Source organism: Stigmatopora argus, chromosome 2, assembly GCF_051989625.1.
Source record: "Stigmatopora argus isolate UIUO_Sarg chromosome 2, RoL_Sarg_1.0, whole genome shotgun sequence".
NCBI lineage: Eukaryota > Metazoa > Chordata > Actinopteri > Syngnathiformes > Syngnathidae > Stigmatopora > Stigmatopora argus.
This window is the reverse complement of record NC_135388.1, coordinates 1,416,293-1,436,913: the sequence shown is the minus strand read 5'-3', so window position 1 is coordinate 1,436,913 and position 20,621 is coordinate 1,416,293. Positions and strand designations below refer to the sequence as shown.

General features: G+C 42.2%; 1 protein-coding gene across 11 annotated transcripts in view; it reads left to right on the top strand.

Moving 5' to 3' along the window:
- The window catches only part of baz2ba (bromodomain adjacent to zinc finger domain, 2Ba), an 89,861-nt gene that overhangs the window by 66,298 nt on the left and 2,942 nt on the right, over positions 1-20,621 (top strand). Inside the window, exons 13-36 of one of the 11 annotated variants that reach the window (XM_077625188.1) lie at positions 340-441; positions 1,753-1,957; positions 2,046-2,138; positions 3,394-3,455; positions 3,754-3,819; positions 4,357-4,422; positions 5,360-5,404; positions 5,588-5,614; positions 7,532-7,597; positions 8,841-8,981; positions 9,051-9,305; positions 9,372-9,595; positions 10,650-10,724; positions 10,815-11,049; positions 11,137-11,199; positions 11,987-12,131; positions 13,027-13,685; positions 14,283-14,532; positions 14,590-14,745; positions 15,894-16,054; positions 16,131-16,384; positions 18,404-18,539; positions 19,304-19,450; positions 19,551-19,873. In XM_077625188.1, the coding sequence (XP_077481314.1) occupies positions 340-441; positions 1,753-1,957; positions 2,046-2,138; positions 3,394-3,455; positions 3,754-3,819; positions 4,357-4,422; positions 5,360-5,404; positions 5,588-5,614; positions 7,532-7,597; positions 8,841-8,981; positions 9,051-9,305; positions 9,372-9,595; positions 10,650-10,724; positions 10,815-11,049; positions 11,137-11,199; positions 11,987-12,131; positions 13,027-13,685; positions 14,283-14,532; positions 14,590-14,745; positions 15,894-16,054; positions 16,131-16,384; positions 18,404-18,539; positions 19,304-19,450; positions 19,551-19,873 (3,956 nt within the window). Of the gene's footprint in view, positions 1-339; positions 442-1,752; positions 1,958-2,045; positions 2,139-3,393; positions 3,456-3,753; positions 3,820-4,356; positions 4,423-5,359; positions 5,405-5,587; positions 5,621-7,531; positions 7,598-8,840; positions 8,982-9,050; positions 9,306-9,371; positions 9,596-10,649; positions 10,725-10,814; positions 11,050-11,136; positions 11,200-11,986; positions 12,132-13,026; positions 13,686-14,282; positions 14,533-14,589; positions 14,746-15,893; positions 16,055-16,130; positions 16,490-18,403; positions 18,540-19,303; positions 19,451-19,550; positions 19,874-20,621 lie in introns of all 11 variants that reach the window. The other 10 variants (XM_077625109.1, XM_077625137.1, XM_077625101.1 and 7 more) reach the window with 10 other exon arrangements.

Genomic DNA, 20,621 nt, shown 5'->3' with positions numbered 1-20,621 from the left:
AATGTTGGGATGCACACATTTGGCCTCATTTTGGTCAAAGCGGTCCGTATAGACACAAAATGGCCGCCCAGTAAAATCCACTTATTATTCATCCATCAGTCAGACAGTAAAAAAAACAAAAATGGAGCCTAAATGGTGCACCCCAAGATGAAAATTTATTTATTTTTTCCCTTAAAAGCGTTTTTGTTTTTGGTGATTAGCCAGTGTAGCCTAGCTTAGCTTAGCTTAGTTTAGCTTCACCTAGCCTAGCCTCCCTGCTGCTTTTTTTTTTATAAAAATGTCGCAATTTTCGCCTTTTTCTGCCCTGAACCAACGTCCTGATTATTTTCTCTTCTGTAGTATCTATCCAGAAATGGAATAAGTGGCCTCACGCGTGATAATTTTAGCTTCAGTGCAAAGATCAGGGTTGGTGACTTCTATGAAGCCAGAGAAGGACCCCAGGTGACTCCCTTTCATCTCTCTCTCTCGCTCACTCGCTCACTCGCTCGCTCGTTCTCGCTCTGCGACGTCCCATCTTTTGGAACGGGGGAGGGTCGGCGGGCCGGCGGCGAGGGAACGCTGCTCCCGTCCCGCCCCGTTCCGATAAATGGGAAGTCTGAATGGTTCTCCTCGCCCTTTTTTTATCCCTGTTTTGGGGCTTCAATTTATGATGCAGTCACTGTCAGGACAGGAAATGGACTTTGAATCACATGATGTCACCTTCATGAAATGAATTTTAACTCCAGCCCGTATATCTTTTCTCACTTTTCTCGTTTGGTGCAAATGTTCTGTAAAAACAAACATCTAAAAATGGTTCAAATCGTTCCAAAATAGATTTTTTTCTCTGTAGAGACGCATTTTAAATGTAAATGCTCTAATTCATTCCTCGATATACAACTGATAAACGCTTTAAAAATGATCATTTTTAATGAAATATGAGAGAAACACAAAAAGAGAAAATAATGACTTATTAATAATAAAGTTGCTTTAAGCACATTTCAAAAACGGTCGAAGGCAGGCGAAAAACGACGCGGCTCCCTCTTAGCCAATGGGAGGCCAGGGAGATGTTGGGACCTGAGAGCCAATGGGAGAGCCACTCTATCATGCCAATTCCAAACCAGAAAACTGGAATTGTATTTACGTTCATGTTTTGTAACTTGAAATTTCTTTTGTATCCTGAGACAAAATTGTCCAATGGAGGATTTCCCATGTAGAGGCAATTCGTAAGTAGAGGTACCATTCTATACAAAAAACAGGTTGCCATGGTATTTGCTTTCTATCTACCTGAATGCTAAAAGGAATACAGTGGTACCTCTACTTCATTATTTCGTTACAGAATGAGTTTGACAACATGATTTTTTTTTGTAAGTAGACCCACATTTTATATGTAAAAACCCCAATCCCTTCCAAGGTCTGTAATCTTACCCACTAATCCCTTTGAAAATAAGAAAACAAAAATTCAAATACAAATAAATCTGACTGAGAATCAGTGTTTGTCCTACCATTTTTTAATAGATCAGAAATTAAGGAAAACATGTTAAATTATACGTAAAATAGACAAAATAAGCATATTAAAGGTTTTTTAAACTGTTTTTGGCGGTCAGAGTGCAAAAAATAAGACAAAAGTCGCAGCCAAACTACAAAAAAAGGCTTGAATTATACCTGGGAAAATGCGGTATATATTTTTAATCATTCACAAAACAAAAAACGTTCTTTTTACCGCTTCAACGAGTTAATTTTTTTTTCTGTGTGTGTTTTTTTGCGGCACTTCAGGGTTTACAGTGGAACTTGTTGAAGGAAGAGGAAGTCATTCCTCACATTTTGGCCATGGAAGGCCGGCGGGGTCGTCCGTCCAATTCCGACGTGGCCAAAGCCAACCGGCGGAGGAAAGGGCGACCCCCCAATGTGGGCGACCCCTTGGCGCCGGAAGGACCCAGTCCCAGCGAGGTCAAACTTTTACGCAAATTGGAAGCTCAAGGTCAGTTTTAGAGAAGAAAAAAAGCGTCCTATCGCATCGTTCAACAGAGGAATGACTTCTTTTTTTCTTCTTCTTCTTCTTCTTCCAGAAATAGCCCGACAGGCGGCCCAGATGAAATTGATGAGAAAACTGGAAAAGCAGGCAATGGCGCGGGCCGCCAAAGAGGCTCGCAAACAACAAGGTGGGAGGAGCCTTTCCCCCCAAAAAATAATAATAATATTAAAAATATATTAAATAATTTATATATTAAAATATATATTGAAAATGAATAATAAAGAAATATATATAAAAATATATGTATGTGTATGTGTATATATATATATATATATACATGTATTTGTATATATATTTTTTTATTTATATATATATATAAAATAAAAATATATTAAATAATTTATATATTAAAAATATATATAATAAATTACAAATAAATAATAAAAATAATATATATACAAATATATGTGTGTATGTATATATATATATATATACATACACATATTTGTGTATATATATATATATATATATACATACATACATACATACATATATTTGTATATATTTTATTTTTATATATACACAAAATAAAAATATATTAAATAATTTATATTAAAAAAAAATATAATAAATTACAAATAAATAATAAAAATAATATATATATATACAAATATATATGTGTGTATGTATATATATATATACATACACACATTTGTATATATACATACATATATATATATATATATATATATATATATATATATATATATATATATATTCACACACCATATTTTCTCACATATTAGCCGTATTTTTAACTTTAAAAAAATGATGACTGAATCCAGGGTACGCCTTATATGCGCACAAATTAGACTTGAAATGCACGAAACTGCAAGGTGACAAAGACGGAACATCATTACGCAAGACAATGCGGCCGATCAGATCTCTTATTTCAAAATAGAGAAAATATAAACAAATAAAAGGCTTAACAATATTTATTTTTGACATCTGTGAATGAAATTCAAGAAGAAAAATAAAATGTATCTTGCATAAAACATGAAAAAACTCACTGGTGCCTGCCTTGGCTCGCTCAGGACGCCACCATCTTACCCAGGAATGACAAACTAGAGCGCTACGGACACACTTCCTGGTTGTATTGGTCACATGACTTCCTTTTTTAATTTGTTTACATGCGATTTTTCTTAAGATTTTCCTTTCAAAGTAACACTTTTGTACACCCTATTTTAAACCACGAACATGGAGGTGAAAATTGTGAAACGGGGCGGCTTATATGCGAGAAATTGTCAAATTGAACCATTTTAAGGTCATCTCAACATTGCGGCTTATACGGGGAGGCAGTCAATATGCAAGAAAATACGGCATGTATTATTTTTTCTAATTTGTGAGCAATTTGACCTTATGAAATTGTTTGAATCTTGCAGCTATCATGGCCGCAGAGGAGAGAAGAAAGCAAAAAGAGCAGATCAAGATTCTCAAACAACAGGTGGGTGGACATACCTGGTTCGAATGCCATTGACGGGCAAAAAAACACGATTTTTGCCGGCTTTTAGCCTAGCCTAGCCTAGCCTAGTCGCTCTCTCCTGTGACAGACTGGCTACGTTTTCCCACCTAATAACAAAAAACTATTTTCTCTACCTCTGCAAAATGCTCTAAAATCCTAGCAACACACTAGCTTATGTAAAAACACCAATGTTATTTTTAAATTGCATTTAAACTGTGCATTAGAAATTAGCAAAATGCTAACCGGTTACAAAAGAATTGTGTTTTTTTTTTCCCCACAGGAAAAAATCAAGCGCATTCAGCAGATCCGAATGGAGAAGGAACTCAGGGCACAGCAAATATTGGAGGTACGGAATCGAACCCGAACATCCTAGCTAGCCGACCGCTGTATACTGTTTTTAAATTATTATTTTTTTTAATCTTCCTAAAGCTCATTACCGAATAGCGGCACGCTTTGGAGGCCTGCCGTCTTCTCGGTCGGGCATAATTCCACATGGAACTAACGCCAAATTGGTCTTGCTTTGACGGCTGTTGAATATTAAAATGGCGCCCACCTTATTTAAATTGGACAGAAAAGTCGTTTTTTTTTTCCCTCCATCAGACAATAGTAACAGTTTGGCTTAAGTGGGACGACTGGAGTGGGGGGAAAAAAATTTAATAAATAAAAAAACAAGCACACGCGTGTGCGGAAGGAGCGTGTAAAAACGCGCCGCAATTAGAATGCGGCGACGGCGGCTTCAAAGCGTTTGAGGACAAAATCAATTTGAAGTCGACACGGTCGACGAGACGCACTTTAACGGGAGGCCTCGCCGTTTTGCCAATCACGTCTTAAAGAGATACATCATTCATGGGCGAAAAATTGTACCGCCATTGTGTGTTCGCAGGCCAAGCGGCGAAAGAAGGAAGAAGCGGCCAACGCCAAAATTTTGGAGGCGGAAAAGCGGATCAAGGTAGGAAACGTGGAAACGGGCGCAGAATTTTCTAATGGATTGGACGTCTATTGTTGTCAATGGCAGACAAAGAGTAGTCACAAAATAAAATAAATAAATAAAAGACCAAATCTGAAAGGAGCAACACGGTGGATGAGTGGTTAGCGCATTGGCTTCACAGTTCTGGGGTACTGGGTTCGAATGCAGGTCAGTACACCTGTGTGGAGTTTGCATTTTCTCCCGGGCATGCGTGGGTTTTCTGTGGGTATTCCCATATCTCAAAAACATGAATGCTAAGCTAATTTTATGCTAAATTGTCTTTAGATATGAATGTGATTAGTTGTTTGTCTCCTTGAGCCCTGCGATTGGCCGGCCATCCATTCAGGGTGTCCCCCCGCTTCTGGCCCAAAGTCAGCTGGGATAGGCTCCAGCACCCACCGTGACACTAGTGAGGATAAAGCGGTTCAGAAAATGAAAAATGAATGAATGAAAATCTGATAGGAAAATACTCGCGGGCCTCTCATTTGACTTTTTCTCCTTTATTTACATTTTCTGAACTGCTTTATCCTCACTAGGGTCGCGGGGGGTGCTAGGTGACTTCGGGCCAGAGGCGGGAGACACCCTGAATTGGTGGCCAGCCAATCACTGGGCACCATGAGATGGACAACCAATCATAGCTAGCGGCAATTTAGAGTGTCAAATCAGCCTACCGTGCATGTGTTGGGAATGTGGGAGGAAAGCGGAGTACCCGGAGAAAACCCACAAAGAGAACATGCAAACTCCACCCAGGTTGCCCAACCTGGATTCTGGACGATAAAGTTTTATTTAAATAACATTCTAGTCCTTAAAAGAGAGAAATTAACATCAATTGAATCGCTTGAACCTCGATACGTTTTATTTCCCGTTTTCAGGTGCCCAAAAGCAAAAAAATATAAATTCAATTTCTTTTATTTTGAAGGAGAAGGAGCTGAGGAGACAGCAAGCGGAGATCTTAAAGCACCAGGTATGCTTACCACCATTTTAATGTCTACCCCAAAAAATTGTGAGCTTGAGTGCGTGCGTGTGTGTGTGCCTTTAAAAAAGTAAGTGTGTGTGTGTGTGGTCAATGGGTCAAGGTCAAAGTTCGCGAGTCCCGATTTGCTTTTTATTATCTGTTTGATAATACTTTGCCAACTCTCTCCGCCAGGAGTTGGAGAGGCATAGACTAGATATGGTATGGGTATGTTTATTTTTGTACATCTAACACCTGCATCGTGTAACTGGTTGTGTGATGGTTGTCATAGCAATGCATTAAGTGTAGCACTGGCTGCTGTCATACTACATTCTTCTGCATGGCTTTCCGGCAAACAAAAACAAAAACAAAACAAAAACAAAAACAAAAGAGAATTGAGGAAAGAGTCAGTATTGCCGCCTCCTACTCCATCTGCAACTATCAAATTGGCCGGGAGATGCCTTGCCCCGCCCCCTATCCCCTCACCACCCCGCCCCCTTTTCCACTTTAAATGCATTGCAAAGACTGCTAGCCAAACCGCGCTTTCGCGTCTCCACGAGGACGTTTCGTCCGTAGCGTCTTTTCGGCGGGAATGTCGGCCAATCGGGAAGTTAGCCGGGCTAAGGGCTAGCAAAACTAGCTACTGACGCGCACTGCCAGTTTGAGAGGGACCAATTGGCTGCGTTTTGTTGATATTATGCTAAATGTAGTTAGCATTTGCTAACGTATGCGCTTTTTTGCCGGTTAAAACGAATTGAAACGATAATTTAGACCAGCATCCCCAAAAGATGATTTTAAAAATATGTTTTTAATGTGGAGTAGCGTTGGAGGAATGCATGAAAAATAAAATTATTAAAAAATAATTCCAAATATAATTCTAAATTTAATATAATTCGAAATAAAGGATAGAATTCAAGAATTAATGTAAAAAAATATTGGAATGATTGCTTTTAGATTGAAATAACAAATAATGAAATTAAAATTTAGGAAATTTAAAAAAAATGATTTTAAAAAATCATTAAAAATGAATAATAATATTAAAAGAGAATCAGTTTATTGTTCATATTTTTTTGTGATCAATACATTTTTTTAAAATATATTTTTAATGAATAATAAAGAGGAATAAATGATTTATGAAATATATATTTACCCCACCTATATATTTTCTTTTGTTTATTAGGAATTCATTTTTATTCAGACTATCTAATTTTCTATATTCATTTTTTTCCCATTTCTAGTTGTAATTTTCCAATTTAACATCCTATCTCTACATATAGCTATACTCAAATAGTATATTAATTATTTTCATGCACATACGTACGTATCCATGCCCCTAATGCATGTTACGTATATTTATTAAATGTCAATTCTGGCATAATATGCAGATGTATGCTCATCTTTCAGCGCCATCCACGGCGTTAAACGTCCAATGGAATTGGCTCCCAGTACCTCTCGCCCTAAAAAAAAAAAGATTACCCGCCTATTCACTCCAACCCGCTCAAAGCCTGCTTATTTTTTTGTGTGCGCGTGTGTCACCGATAAAACGTCGCGAGTGTTCTCGGCGGGCTGAACTGGCGGTAATTGCGTCCTTTGGCAGATCACAGTGGGAATGACAGTCCGATACCGTAGGGGGGTTTCGGGGGGGGCTCTGCAGAGATCAAATCAAACGATAGGCCGTCAGCGGGTTCTGGCTGCCATTTTTTTTCCCTCCCCCGGCGAAATAGACGTCTCGTACGGCGCGAATAGCGAATCCTGCCAAATCCACTCGAGCGTAACCGCTACGTTTGTCGCTCACGGAAACCCCGCCCCCTCCCGTCCCCCGCCGCCCGACGTCAGCAAAAAAAATAATAAAAAAATGTCGCGGCCTCTCCGTCACTGATTGCAGCTGCTTGTCATCACATCTACTCCGTCCGTCCGTATGGCATCTCTGTGTTGCTTTTTTTGGTTGTCATCGTACGATTGTACTCGTCACTTTAATGCTTCCACCATACATGTGACCGTGTATCCATGTGAAGCATCCTTTTGTGCTTGTTTTCCAAGTATGGTGACTCCGATCCATTTTGGAGCATTAATACCTATCAAAAAAAGCATCATACAAATATGGCGGACGCCTCTAATCTTCTTGTGTTCTGCCGCTAGGAGAGAGAAAGGAGGAGGCAGCACGTCATGCTGATGAAGGCCGTCGAGGCTCGCAAGAAAGCCGAGGTACTTCTAGCTCTGGGAAATTGACGTTTTGGTGCAAAAAGCCTCTAATTTCATACCTGGGACGGTGTTTTATACGTTTATACGTTTAAGGATCATTTCAAATTTTGCTGGATTTTTTTAAGTACAGTGGTACCTCGAGATACGAGCTTAATGCGCTCGTATGTCGATTTACTCTTAACTCAAATCAACGTTTCTCATAGGAATGAACTAAAAACTAATTAATTGGTTCCAAGCCTCTGAAAAATCACCAAAAACAGGATATTGGATTGGAAAAACATTTTTATTTGTTGTAATTCGCCATCTATTCACAAAATAACGAATAATTAGTGGTTTAATAGCACTAAAATGTGTTTAATATGATTAAATTTAGAAAGATTTTTTTGCACGGCAACGCGCTCGTAACATAACATAAACTGAACTTGAATTATGCTGCATATACACTCAAAAATAAATTTAATCTAACTGGTTAGCATCAAGGTTGCACTTTCAAAAGAGGATTAAAATGCTATATATATATGTAAAAATACAGTGGTACCTCGAGATACGATCTTAATGCGCTCGTATGTCAATTTACTCTTAACTCAAATCAATGTTTCCCATAGGAATAAACTAAAAACTAATTAATTGCTTCCAAACCTCTGAAAAAAAAAACACCAAAAACAGGATATTGGATTGGAAAAACATTTTTATTTGTTCTAATTCACCATCTATTCACAAAGTAACACATAACTAGTGGTTTAATTATACTAAAAAAAATAATAGTACTAAAATTAGATGGATTTTTGACATAACTGTTAACAAGACCGTTTTTTGCATGATTTGAATGCGGCAAAACAACATGCTTTTTTCTCTCCAATATATTGTTAGAATCATTTGTTTGACATATTTTATGTCTAAAAATGAAATTCAGGGTTCCAATTTTTTTTTTCTCCAAACATGAGTCTTGAAAAAGAGGGGGTCGTCTTATATTCGGGACAATACCGTAATCTAAGTGTGAAAGGGACTTATTGGCTTTATTGTTGCATATAATTTTATCAATATTTTTTTAAATTGGGTGCAGTAAACAACTTTTAAGAATTGCTTTAGGTGGAATCAGGATTGTGTGATATTTTTTGGGGGGGAGGGATTTTCAAATGAATATTTAGAATCACCATCCCCCACACACACACACACACACACACTTAGCCACAAGAACGTAAACTTAGACCTTCCGATAACCCGTCCAAAACCCGGTCCCCTCCAGGAGCGCGAGCGCTTGCGTCAGGAAAAACGTGACGAGAAGCGCCTGAACAAAGAGCGCAAGTTGGAGCAGCGGCGCCTGGAGTTGGAGATGGCCCGAGAACTCAAGAAACCCAACGAAGACATGTGCCTGTCGGATCAGAAGGTACTTACTCGCCGGCGCCTCCCACGGGCGGACCCACGCTTGACCGCGTCTTCCGTCTCCCCCTTTCAGGATCTCCCCGAGTTCTCCAGGATCCCCGGTCTGATCCTCCCGGGCGGCGCCGTGTCCGACTGCCTGATGCTGATGCAGTTCTCGCGAGGCTTCGGGAAGGTCTTGGGCCTGGACCTGAACGCCGACGTGCCCACCTTGGGGATGCTGCAGGAGGGCCTGCTCAACGTGGGGGACAGCATGGGTCAAGTCCAAGATCTCCTGGTCAAACTGCTGTCCCTGGCGGTCTGCGACCCCGGCTTGCCCCCCGGACACAAGGTCATCACACACACACCCCCCGCCCCGTTCATCGGGGGCCGATCCTCAACCGTCTGTTTGTTCCAGACCAAGACCATGTTGGGGGACCACCTGACCAACGTGGGCATCAACCGGGATAACGTGTCGGAGGTGCTCCAGATGTACATGGGGGCCCATTGTGGCCACGGCGAGCTGGCCCCCCTGGCACTCAGTCTGAAGACCAAGGCTTTCCAAGCCCACACGCCGTCCCAGAAGGCGTCCATCTTGGGATTCCTCGCCAACGAGCTGGCTTGCAGTAAAGTGGTCATCAGGTGAGACCCGCGGCACTTGAAAAAAAATCTGCCATCGGGTTGCGGGTCACGTCGGACACAATTTGGACATTTGGGTGTAATTCAGGGGTGTCAAAGTGGCGGCCCGGGGGCCAATTCTGGCCCGCCACATCATTTTGTGCGGCCCCGGAAAGTAAATCATGAGTGCCTACTTTCTGTTTTAGGATCAAATTCAAAATGATATTTAGATTTGTTTTTATAAATGGATTCAAAGAACTGGATTAAAAGCCCTGAATATTCAGTTTTTTTATAGATCTAAAACAATGTTTATTTTAGCTTTTTAAAAATATTTTTTTAGATTTTACAGAATGATTTTTGAACTAAAAACAGAAAAAAATGATTTAAAAAATTACAATTATTGATTTAAAAAGGGGGAAAATCAGGAAATTTAATATACATCTATACTTTTCATTTGAATTTGATCCTAAAACTGAAAGTTGGCACTCATCATTGACTTTCCCAGGCCGAACAAAATGATGCGGCGGGCCAGATTCAGCCCCCGGGCCGCCACTTCGACACATGTGGAATAGATATTTAAAAAAATAGTGAAAACAAAAAAAGCGGGTTAACGCATCAGCCTCACAGTTCTGGGGTGGTGGATTCGATCCCAGGTTGATCCTCACAGTGTGCCATTTGCATGTGGGCTTGCGTGGGTTTTCTCCGGGTACTCCGATTTCCGCCCGCTCCCCCAAAGCATGCGTACATGCTAGGCTAATTGTATGCTAACTGGTTCTTAGCTAGGACTTATCAGTTGTCTGTCTCCTTGTGGCCTGCGATTGGCCACCGATTCCCCCGCCTTTAGTTAGCTGTGATCGGCTCCAGCACCGCCCGCGGCCCTTATGAGGAAAGGCAGTTTAGAAAATGAATGAATTTGAAAAAAACCCCAAATCAACCAAATTAGTTTTTCCTATTATCCTCACCACGCTAGACGATGGTTCGACGTCGAAATGAAGGATTGGCTCCAGCACCCCCCGCGGCCCTTATGAGGAAATGACAGCCAATGAATCTGACTCTTTGTCTGGCTCTTGTTTTGCAGCGAAATTGATAAAAACCTGGATCAGATGGCCAACATGAGGAAAGATAAAATCATCATGGAAGGAAAACTCAAAAAGTAAGTTGGACTTGCCGATTGGCTCGTATTTTCAAAGCGTGGAAGGAGCTCACGTGATTGGCCCTCCCCCGTCCCGCGTCCCGCGTCCAGATTGAGGACCATTTACGCCAAACGCACGGGAAAACGAGAAGCCAGCGTGGGCGTGGAAGAGAACCAGTCCGCGGCGGGCACGCCGTCCTCGGCCGTCAAACGCAAGCGGAAACTGGGCGGCGACAGCGACGAAGACGACGAGGACGACGACGACAGCGACGAGCCGGCCGACGACGACGACGACGAGGACGAAGAAGACCCCAAAAAGGTGAAAAAAGTGGAGACCTACGACGAGGTAAACAAAAGAAAAGCGGGGAGTGTTTGAAACTCGGTCTACTTCCTGTTTGGGGACTGACGAGAGATCTACTTCCTGTTTGGCCAGGATGAAGTGGACCAATCGACAAGCGTGGAGGAGCTAGAAAAGCAGATTGAAAAGTTAGCTAAGGTACGTTATGACAATGTAAAAGCACGGGGTGGTCCGGTGGACGAGTGTTTAGAAACTTCGGCCTCGCAGTTCTTGGGTCGTGGGTTCAAATCCAGGTCGCTCCTCGGTGTGTGAAGATTGAATGGTCTTCCCAGGCTTGTGTGGGTTTTCTATGGGTGCTCTGGTTTCCTCCCACATTCGCAAAAACATGAATGCTAAGCTAATTGTATGCAAAATTGGGTAACTTTATTATCTAATCTAATTAATTATATGCGAAATTGCTAAAGTTTGGCAATTTTGCATACAATTAGATTTGATAATAAAGTAATCTAATCTAATTTATCTAATATAATCTAATTGTATGCAAAATTGCTAAATTTTGGCAATTTCGCATAAGATTAGATTAGATTAGATAAAAAAAGTTATCTAATCTAATCTAAGATAATTGTATGCAAAATTGCCAAACCCTAGCTCTAATAGCTTGCAATTGGCTGGCGACCAATTTGGGATGTCCCCCATCACTGCTCAAATTTAGGGATAGGCTCCAGCACCCCCTGCGGTTTAGAAAACAAAATGAAAAATGCCACTTTTTGTTATGACGTCTAGAACAGTCATTTTAAGTGTTAGTTATGTTGTTAAATATTATCTTATCTTTTCTCTCACTGTTTTGTGACGGCTCGTCCCCGTGAGTCGCACTCCCCGCTAAACTATGGGGGGGATAAAAACCGGAAGAAGTGCCACCCACCCACGGTCTGAAAAAGTGCCTTGTTTTCACCTGTAAGATGACATGACGACTGTGCAATTGCAGCAACACCACCAGACGAGAAGAAAGCTGTTTGAAATCTCTCATTCGCTGCGCTCCATGATGTACGGCCAAGATCGCTATCGCCGACGATACTGGGTCCTCCCCCACTGCGGCGGCGTCTTCATCGAAGCCATGGAGAGCGGAGAAGGTAAGGCGCCCCACTTGGACTCAGCACTGGAGTAAAAAAAGTTAGAATAGGGGTGACCCCACTTGGCCATTTTCCATTATCGCGGCCATGTCTGGTCTACATTAACCACAATATTTACAGGGGTTACTATACCGTATTTTCTCACATATTAGCTGCCTTCACGTATAAGCCGCACCCTTAAAATGGTTGAATTTGACAATTTCTCTCGTATAAGCCGCCCCCAATTCCCAATTTTCACCTAGATATTCATGGTTTTAATAGGGATTACAAATGGGTTACTTTGAAGGGAAAATCTTGCACATAGAAAAATTCAAAGGAAGTCAGGTGATCAGTACAAGCAGGAAGTGTGTCCGTAGCGGTCTAGTTTTCACCATATTTTTTTTAATATATTTTTATTATATATATATATATATATATATATATATATATATATATATATATATATATATAAATCATCATTTTTTAAGTTACAAATACGGCTAATATGCGAGAAAATATGGTGTGTATGTATATATACATATATGTATATATATATATATATATGTATATATATGTATATATGTATATATGTATATATATGTGTATATGTATGTGTGTATGTGTATATATGTGTATATATATATGTATATGTGTGTGTATATATATATACATATATAAAATAATTCAAAATAAAATATATATATATATACAAATGTGTGTATGTATAAATATACATAAACATACATATATTATATATATTTTTGTATTATTTATTTTTTATTTTTAATATTTTTTTAAATATATACATATATGCGAGAAAATACAGGTCTGTAGGTGTGCCATAGTTAGTCGGCTCCAGCACCCCCACGTCCATCTTGCGCTCTGTAAAATGAAGGAGTGGTTTTGCACGCCGCAGGTCCAGAGGAACTGGAGGAGGAGCGACAGCGGCGGCAAAGAGCGGCCGAGGAAGTGGAGGTCAAAGAGGAACCGCAGGAGACGCAATTGGAGAAGCACCACGAGCCCGCCTCGGAGGAACCACGCAAGCAAGAGGAGAGCGAGAGCGAGCGCGAGGAGAGGAAAGACTCGCCCGCCCACTTTTACCCGCTCCACCCCGACGATGCCAAGACGGAGGAGCGGGCCAATCCCGACGACGACGACGACGGCGCCTCTTCCCCCGCGGTCGCCCGCCACTCTCCCCAAGGCGAGGCTCCGGGCGTCCCGGCGGTCCCGTCGGCGTGGCGGCCCAGCCCGGGGCACACGCCTCCTCCTCCTCCCGCTCGCTCCCCGACGGCGACGACGCCGTCGCCGCAAGCGTCCCTGCTGCAGCCCAACGACCAGCTGCTGCGGGTTTTGACGGAGAGGAGCGGACACTGGTTCAGCCTGCTGCCCCGCCACCCTTGCGACCTGTCCTCGCTGACGGCCGGCGGCGCCGCGACCGGGGCGTCGTCGGCGCCCGGGAAGCCCAGATCCCCCCCGGCGTCGCACGGCCTACCGCTCACGCCTTCGGCGGCGTCGGCTTCGGTCAGCCCGCATCACCCGGCCGGCCTCCTCAACTACCCTCTGTCGGCGCTGCAGGTGAGGTTTTCATTTTCCCCAACTCCGTTTTTCTATTGATTATTTATTTTGTGGGTGGGTAGTTTTTTATTTTTTTTTTTTTACTTTTTTTTTTACTTTGTTTTTTTTGAGTAATTTATTTTCAAGATTTTTGATTTTTTTTTCTGAGTTAGTTTTTTTAATTAATTATTTTCCCCCAAAAAATATTTTCTTTTTTTAAAGTAGTTTTTTTCCTCCAACTCCATTTTTCCATTATTTATTTTGAGGGTGGTTTATTTTTGAATGATATTTTTTTACTTTGTTTTTTCTGTGTAATTTATTTTCAAGGTTTTTTAATATTTATTTTTCTGCAGTTTTTTCCTATGAGTTTATTTATATTAATTAATTGTTTTTTTAAACTCCCTTTTTCCAAATGATTTATTTTCAGGTTTTTTTTTCCCAACTTCGTTTTTCTATTATTTTTAGGGTTGTTTTTTTAATTACTTTGGTTTTTAATTTTTTTTTCAAGGTTGTTTTTGAATATCTTTTTTCCTTGTTTTTTTAATTATTTAATTTTTGAAAACTTTTTCCAAATAATTTATTTTCTGTTTTTTTTCTTTATTTTTTCTCGCTTTCCAGGCAAAGTCGGCGGTTTCGTTGCTGGGCGTGTCTCTGGGGGGCTGGTCCGGTCCCGGCTTGCCCCTGTGCGGCAGCCCCTGTCCAGCGGGGGCGCTCTCGGCGGAGGGCAACACGCCGGCCAGCGTGTCCAGTAAGAGCGAGTCGCCCGTGCCCCGCGTGGACAAAAAAGAAGGCTCGCTGCCGTCTCCGCCCGCCCTGGAAATCTCTTGGAAGTCCTCGGATCACCACACGCCGCGACCTATCCCGGAAGGTAAGCGTGGAAACAATTCGAGAGGGTTTGGACGGCGTTTTGACGATATTTTTTCAGACATGTTGAGCGGTTGGTGGCGCGTCTCCGACATGGAGGAGCTCCGAGCGCTGGTCGCGGCGCTCCACAGTCGAGGCGTCCGGGAGAAAGGCCTCCAGAGGCAGGTGCAGAAATACCTGGAGATCATCCCACAAGTCTGCGTCAAACACCGGGATGGTAAGTGCGACAAAATTCTAAAACGGGAGTCGGTCAGAAACCTTTTTGACTGAGAGAGCCGTAAACAATTGATATTATATTATATCCAAATTATAATATAAAAGGGAAAATACACTCAATGGGTGCTGTTTGTTGTACAGTAATCCCTCGAATATTGCGGTTTCACTACATTGCGTTTTGTTTTCTGGGGGAATTTATTTTTGGGTTAATTTTTTTTTTTTGTAAATTCATAAGAATTTGACAATTCACGCTGAGTCTCGCAATGGATTTTCCCGAATACGGGATGAATAAAGTTATTTAATCTAATCTTAAAATAGAAATGTGAAAATTCACACTGAAACTTGCAAGTGGAAGTTAATGAAATTTCCCGAACACGGGATGAATAAAGTTATTTAATCGAATATAATCTAAAAAATAATAATAATATTTTTTAAAAATTTCATAAAAATGTGAAAATTCACGCTAAAACTTGCAAGTGGAAGCCAATGAAATTTCCCGAATATGGGATGAATAAATGTATCTAATCTAAGATAATCTAAAAATATATATATTTTTTTTAAATTTCATAAAAATGTGAAAATCCACGCTAAAACTCGCAAGTGGGAGCCAATGAAATTTCCCGAATACGGGATGAATAGTTATCTAATCTAAAAATATATATATATTTTTTTAATTAAATAAATATGTGAAAATCCATGCTTAAACTCGCAAGCAGAAGCCACTCCCCTTTCCTCCGCTTGCTACTAGGACTCAGCACTGAAGTTAAAAAAAAATCTTTTTAAAAATTGGGGTGACACTACTTTGCGGTTTTTCATTTACCTCACAGTTTAGCGGAGAGCCGTATGCACCTACCAAAAGAGTCGTATATGGCTCCTGAGCCATATACGAACGACTCTTTTGCCTACCCCTGAAATAACTTGTAGCACTGGAACAATTTGAACGTGAGCAATCACTAAACTCTGGTAGGCATCAAATTCAATGACCGGGAGGGCTCATGGGAAATTTTGTCTTACGTCAACGGTGGACATTCCTACCGTAGAGCTCGTGAAAGTACGCAAACGACCAACAAAGGCCTTTAAATGCTCACGTTGACGAATATTTTTTTTTCTGGGTTGCACGTGATGTCATTGTAATCCACCACCATGCAGTGGCCATGATCGAGCTTCGGGAACTGGAGGAGAGCCAGGTCAGCGTGGAGTCGGTCCGAGGATGGTGCGTGGAAGAGCAGGCCATGGAGATGGACATCGCCGTCCTCCAGCAGGTGGAGGAACTGGAGAGGAAGGTCTCCGCCGCCAGCCTGCAGGTCAAGGTACGGAAGTGGCGTCCCCTGGTGGCCACCATCGTTCAAGCGGCCGTCATTCAAGCCGCCGTCTCCCCCCCGCCAGGGCTGGACCCATCCGGACCCCCAGTCGGAGCGGGAAGATCTGGTGTATCACGAGCACAAGCCCCCCGGCAGAACGGGCCCCTGGTCCTCGTCCTCCAACGGGGGCGGCGACAAGGATCACCACCACCACCACCATCACCACCACCACCAGCACGAGGAGCGGGGGGAGAAGGGCGGGGTGGCGCGCCACCCAGACAACCCTCTGGACATAGCCGTGACCCGTCTGGCCATTCTGGAGCGCAACATCGAGAGAAGGTACCTGAGGAGCCCCTTAGGAACCACCATTCAGATCAGGCTGGATAATGTGGGTACGGTCACTGTCCCCGCCCCCGCGCCATCCACTAGCGCTGACAGGGAAGGGTAGGTCATCTCTCCGCCCGCCCGAAAGCTCGCTCGCTCACTCGCGTCCAGACCCTCTTCTTGTCTGTGTGTGCCCGTCGCCTACGAGTCCAGTCGGGGTCTCGGACGAGGGGGGCCTCGTCGGGATTGCCCGCGTTGCGCCGTTGCTCTCTGATTCGGATCCACGCGGCGCCGCGGTCATACCTCACACCGCTAACCGAGAATCCAAATGAGCAAAATACGAAAGAAAATTACGACAATGTTTATAGTGTAGGGAAAAAGAGAAACATGAAATGAGAAGAAAAAAATCGGACATTATTTTCCTGGCCGCTAGAGAGCAGTGTCTTTGGGAGTTTAATAGTACGTAAAGTCACAATTGGACAATATTGTACTGGCGATTAGAAGGCAGTGTCTATCAATGGGGGGTTAAATAATAGTGTGTGAAATAGGGGGAAAAGTCACAATTGGAGAGTAGTTCAGCGGCCACTAGAGGGCGATGTCTATCTGGGAGTTAAATAATTGTACTCGAAATGGGGAAAAAGCAAGTAAAAATCGGAGCGTGTTTTACTCGCCACTAGGGGGCAGTCTACTTTCGATTGTTGAATAATACGTGAAATGGGGGGAATCGCCACAAATATTTTACTTTCCCAACTGTAACAATTTAATCAATCTTTGATGTTTATAGCACTGATTTTATTGGGGGAAAACGGTGTACATTTATCATTTTAAAGGGTTTGGGAAGGGAGTATCGAACAAATGTAAAATGTAAAAAAAATGTTACAAAACCACTTGTAGAACTAATTGTGAGGTATGACTCAAATATCGAGAGCTTTTCCCTAGAGTACGTGGGAGATAACCCCCCCCACGGTGAACCCCGGCGGACCCCCCAGTCTCTGATTTTTACGGCGGCTCCTCACATTTAATTTCCCCTCCATTAATTTTGTTAATTTTTGTTTCTGAGGGGGTGTGGTCGTTTGCTATTTTCTACCAGTCATCTGCATGGGTTTGTGCATCCGTCCGTCACTTTGGTTGCCTTGGGTCTGGCTGGCTCTCCTCCTCTTGTGCAGGTCTAACCGGTCCACACTTTTTCTGCATGAATGTCCGTCCGTTCGTCCGTCCCTTTGACGTGACGTCACGTGACCGTCCGTGGCTGTAACTGCTTCCCACTTGTGGCTAAATGCTAACGGCCGTCTCGTCGCTAGCTGGCGCGCAAGCGGTGTCAAACTCAGACTGGTTCATTGGAGGGCCAATTTGTCGCTCATAAATGATCGAATGGGTAACGTTAAAATGAAAAAATAATAGTTTGTCAAGTCAAAAGTGAAGACAAAAAAAGTTGATCTATCAATTAGCGAAACGTTTTGATAGTTGATAAAATATTGAGTCTTTATTGGCATGAAATCCTCTTTTTTAACAATAGTTTAATATTTTTCATTTGAATTCAAATTTCCTCCTTATTTGTATTTTTTAATTAAAAGAGAAGATAAACTATATTCATTTAAATGTATTTTTATTGTTATAAGTTCTACATTCAAACAAAAAGACTATTTAAATTCCTTTTTTTACTCTAATTTTGATTATTTATATCACTACTATCATAATGGTCTAATTACACCCAAAGAAATGCAGCTCAAATACCCCTATGTAATCACCACTAGAGGGCAGTGTCTACCTCCAGGAGTTAAATAGTACGTCATGTCACAATTGGACAAGAAAAAAGGAGTCTGAAAAATCCAACGATATTTATTTTTGTTGTATTATTATTCAAAAGAAAACGGTAAATGGATTCGAACTTGATCGGGGCCCCCCGAAGGAACGCGACGAATGAGATCTGGCCCCCGAGCCTTGAGTTTGACACCCGTTGACCTGTCTGTAATCCACGCCATGGCGCCGCACGCACTCATGGCTTTGTACTACCCACTTTCTGCCCCCCCGCAGTGGCGAAGAGGAGGTGGCCCACGGCATGAAAGTGTGGAGGAAGGCCTTGACGGAGGTCCGCAGCGCCGCCCAGCTGGCCATGTGCATTCAGCAGCTGCAGAAATCCATCGCCTGGGAACGCTCCATCATGAAAGTGGTCAGTACGCCGGCGAGAAAAATTCAACTACGCCTTCTCCACCAATCGGGAGTCGGGAGGCGGGCCCTTGGCAGACATGAGCCAGGGAAAGAATAGGAAACATTCCGCCATTTTAGTCACCGTGGTCATTGACAGTCTTCCAAAATGACGTTTTAATGTTATCGTCACTATGAGGAAAAAATATTGAATTTTTGAAATTTCACGTGTTTTTGCGCGCGCGGGGGCGCTTGTGTGTGTGCGCGTGTTTGCGTCACCCGGTAATTGACAGGAAAGGGGGACGGCAGATTTTAACAATGCGTTCATACGCAATGCTATTTTACACAAAATAGTGTTTTAACGGTATTGTTAAAATAATCAAAACTATTTTAATGGATTTTTAAAATTTCATATTTTTATTTAAAAAAAAAATATTACATGTCCGTCACCCCTATATCACGTCCAAAAGGTCACATGGGTTTACAAACCCACATGGAAAATATCGTGGGAACATGTTCATATCTAAATACATATGATTAATATATGCATCTATATTGGATTTTTTGTCATTATTGTCCCACTTAAAGCATGTTGTTGCCACCCACCCCTCGTTATGATTGGACGGAATTTTCCCTTGAAATCCATCACAGACGCACGCGTGTTGGCAAGCCCTAGCGAGCGCCAAATAATGTCAAATGTCGCCCAAAAACATGCTTCAAAGACATCGTTGACCCAACGCCGATGGAACGGCGGCATGAATCTTAACGCCGTTTTTCGTGTTTTTTCAGTACTGTCAGATATGCAAAAAGGGGGACAACGAAGACCTGCTGCTGCTGTGCGACGGCTGCGACAAAGGTTGCCACACGTACTGTCACAAACCCAAAATCACCAGCATCCCAGAGGGAGACTGGTACTGCCCGGCTTGCATCACCAAGGTGGCCGCCGCCCCCTTTTGCCGCCATCTCCTCACGTTTCCCATCCGGATGATGTCACTCATGGCTCCTATTTTTTTTTTAATAATTTTTTGTCCCCCAGGCGAGTGGACCCACTCCCAAAAACAAGAAACCTCAATGCAAAGCATTAACATCCAGCGCGGGCGCCGCCGGCAAGAAAAGCGGCGGCGGCGGCAGCGGCGACGCCAAAAAGAACGGCAAGCACGCCGGGAACGGCGAGGTGTCGGAAGACGATCCGCCCGGCGCCGGCGGCGGCACGCCCAGGAAGAGCTCCAAAGACAACGGGCGGAATAGGAAGAGCGAGGACGGCTCCGGCGCCCCGTCGGGATCCAATCAGGAGACGCCGCCGTGTGTCAAGAAAGCCAAGACGGCTCGAGACAACAACAGGGATTTGGGTTTATGCAGGTACCCCCTCTTTTTTCTTTAATTTAATTTGAACAACTATGTTAATGAACAAGCAAGTTCCATTTTATGATCCTCATCTTGTACATTTTTATGGTTATTGCTTCTTTTACTGCGTCAAGTTTTGAACCTGCTTTACTTCCTGTCCTCCGTTTTAATAACCTACGGTGTTACCTCGAGATACGAGCTTAATTGGTTCCGGGACTGAGCTCGTATGTCGATTTACTCTTAACTCAAATCAACGTTTCCCATAGAAATGAACTAAAAACAAATTAATTGGTTCCAATCCTCTGAAAAAAAACACCCAAAACAGGATATTGGATTGGAAAAAAATGTTTTATTTCTTCTAATTCGCCATCTATCCGTTTTTAAAGATCTAAAGCAATGTTTATTTGAGCTTTTTTTTTCTTAGTAATGGAAAATGTCTTTTAATCCTGTTTTTTTTTCTAATGGAAACAAAATATTTGTTAAGTGGAAAACGGAAAAAAATTGTATATTTATTTTTAGATTTTACAAAATGCTTTTTGAACTAAAACCACAGAAAAAATGGATTAAAAATGGCAATTATTGATTTCAAAGGGGGAAAATCAGGACATTTAATATACATCTATAGTCTTCATTTTAATTTGATCCTAAAACAGAAGGTCGGCACTCATCATTTACTTTCCCGGGCCACACAAAATGATGCGGCGGGCCAGATTTGGCCCCCGGGCCGCCACTTTGACACCTGTGAACTAGAAAAAAAAGTTTG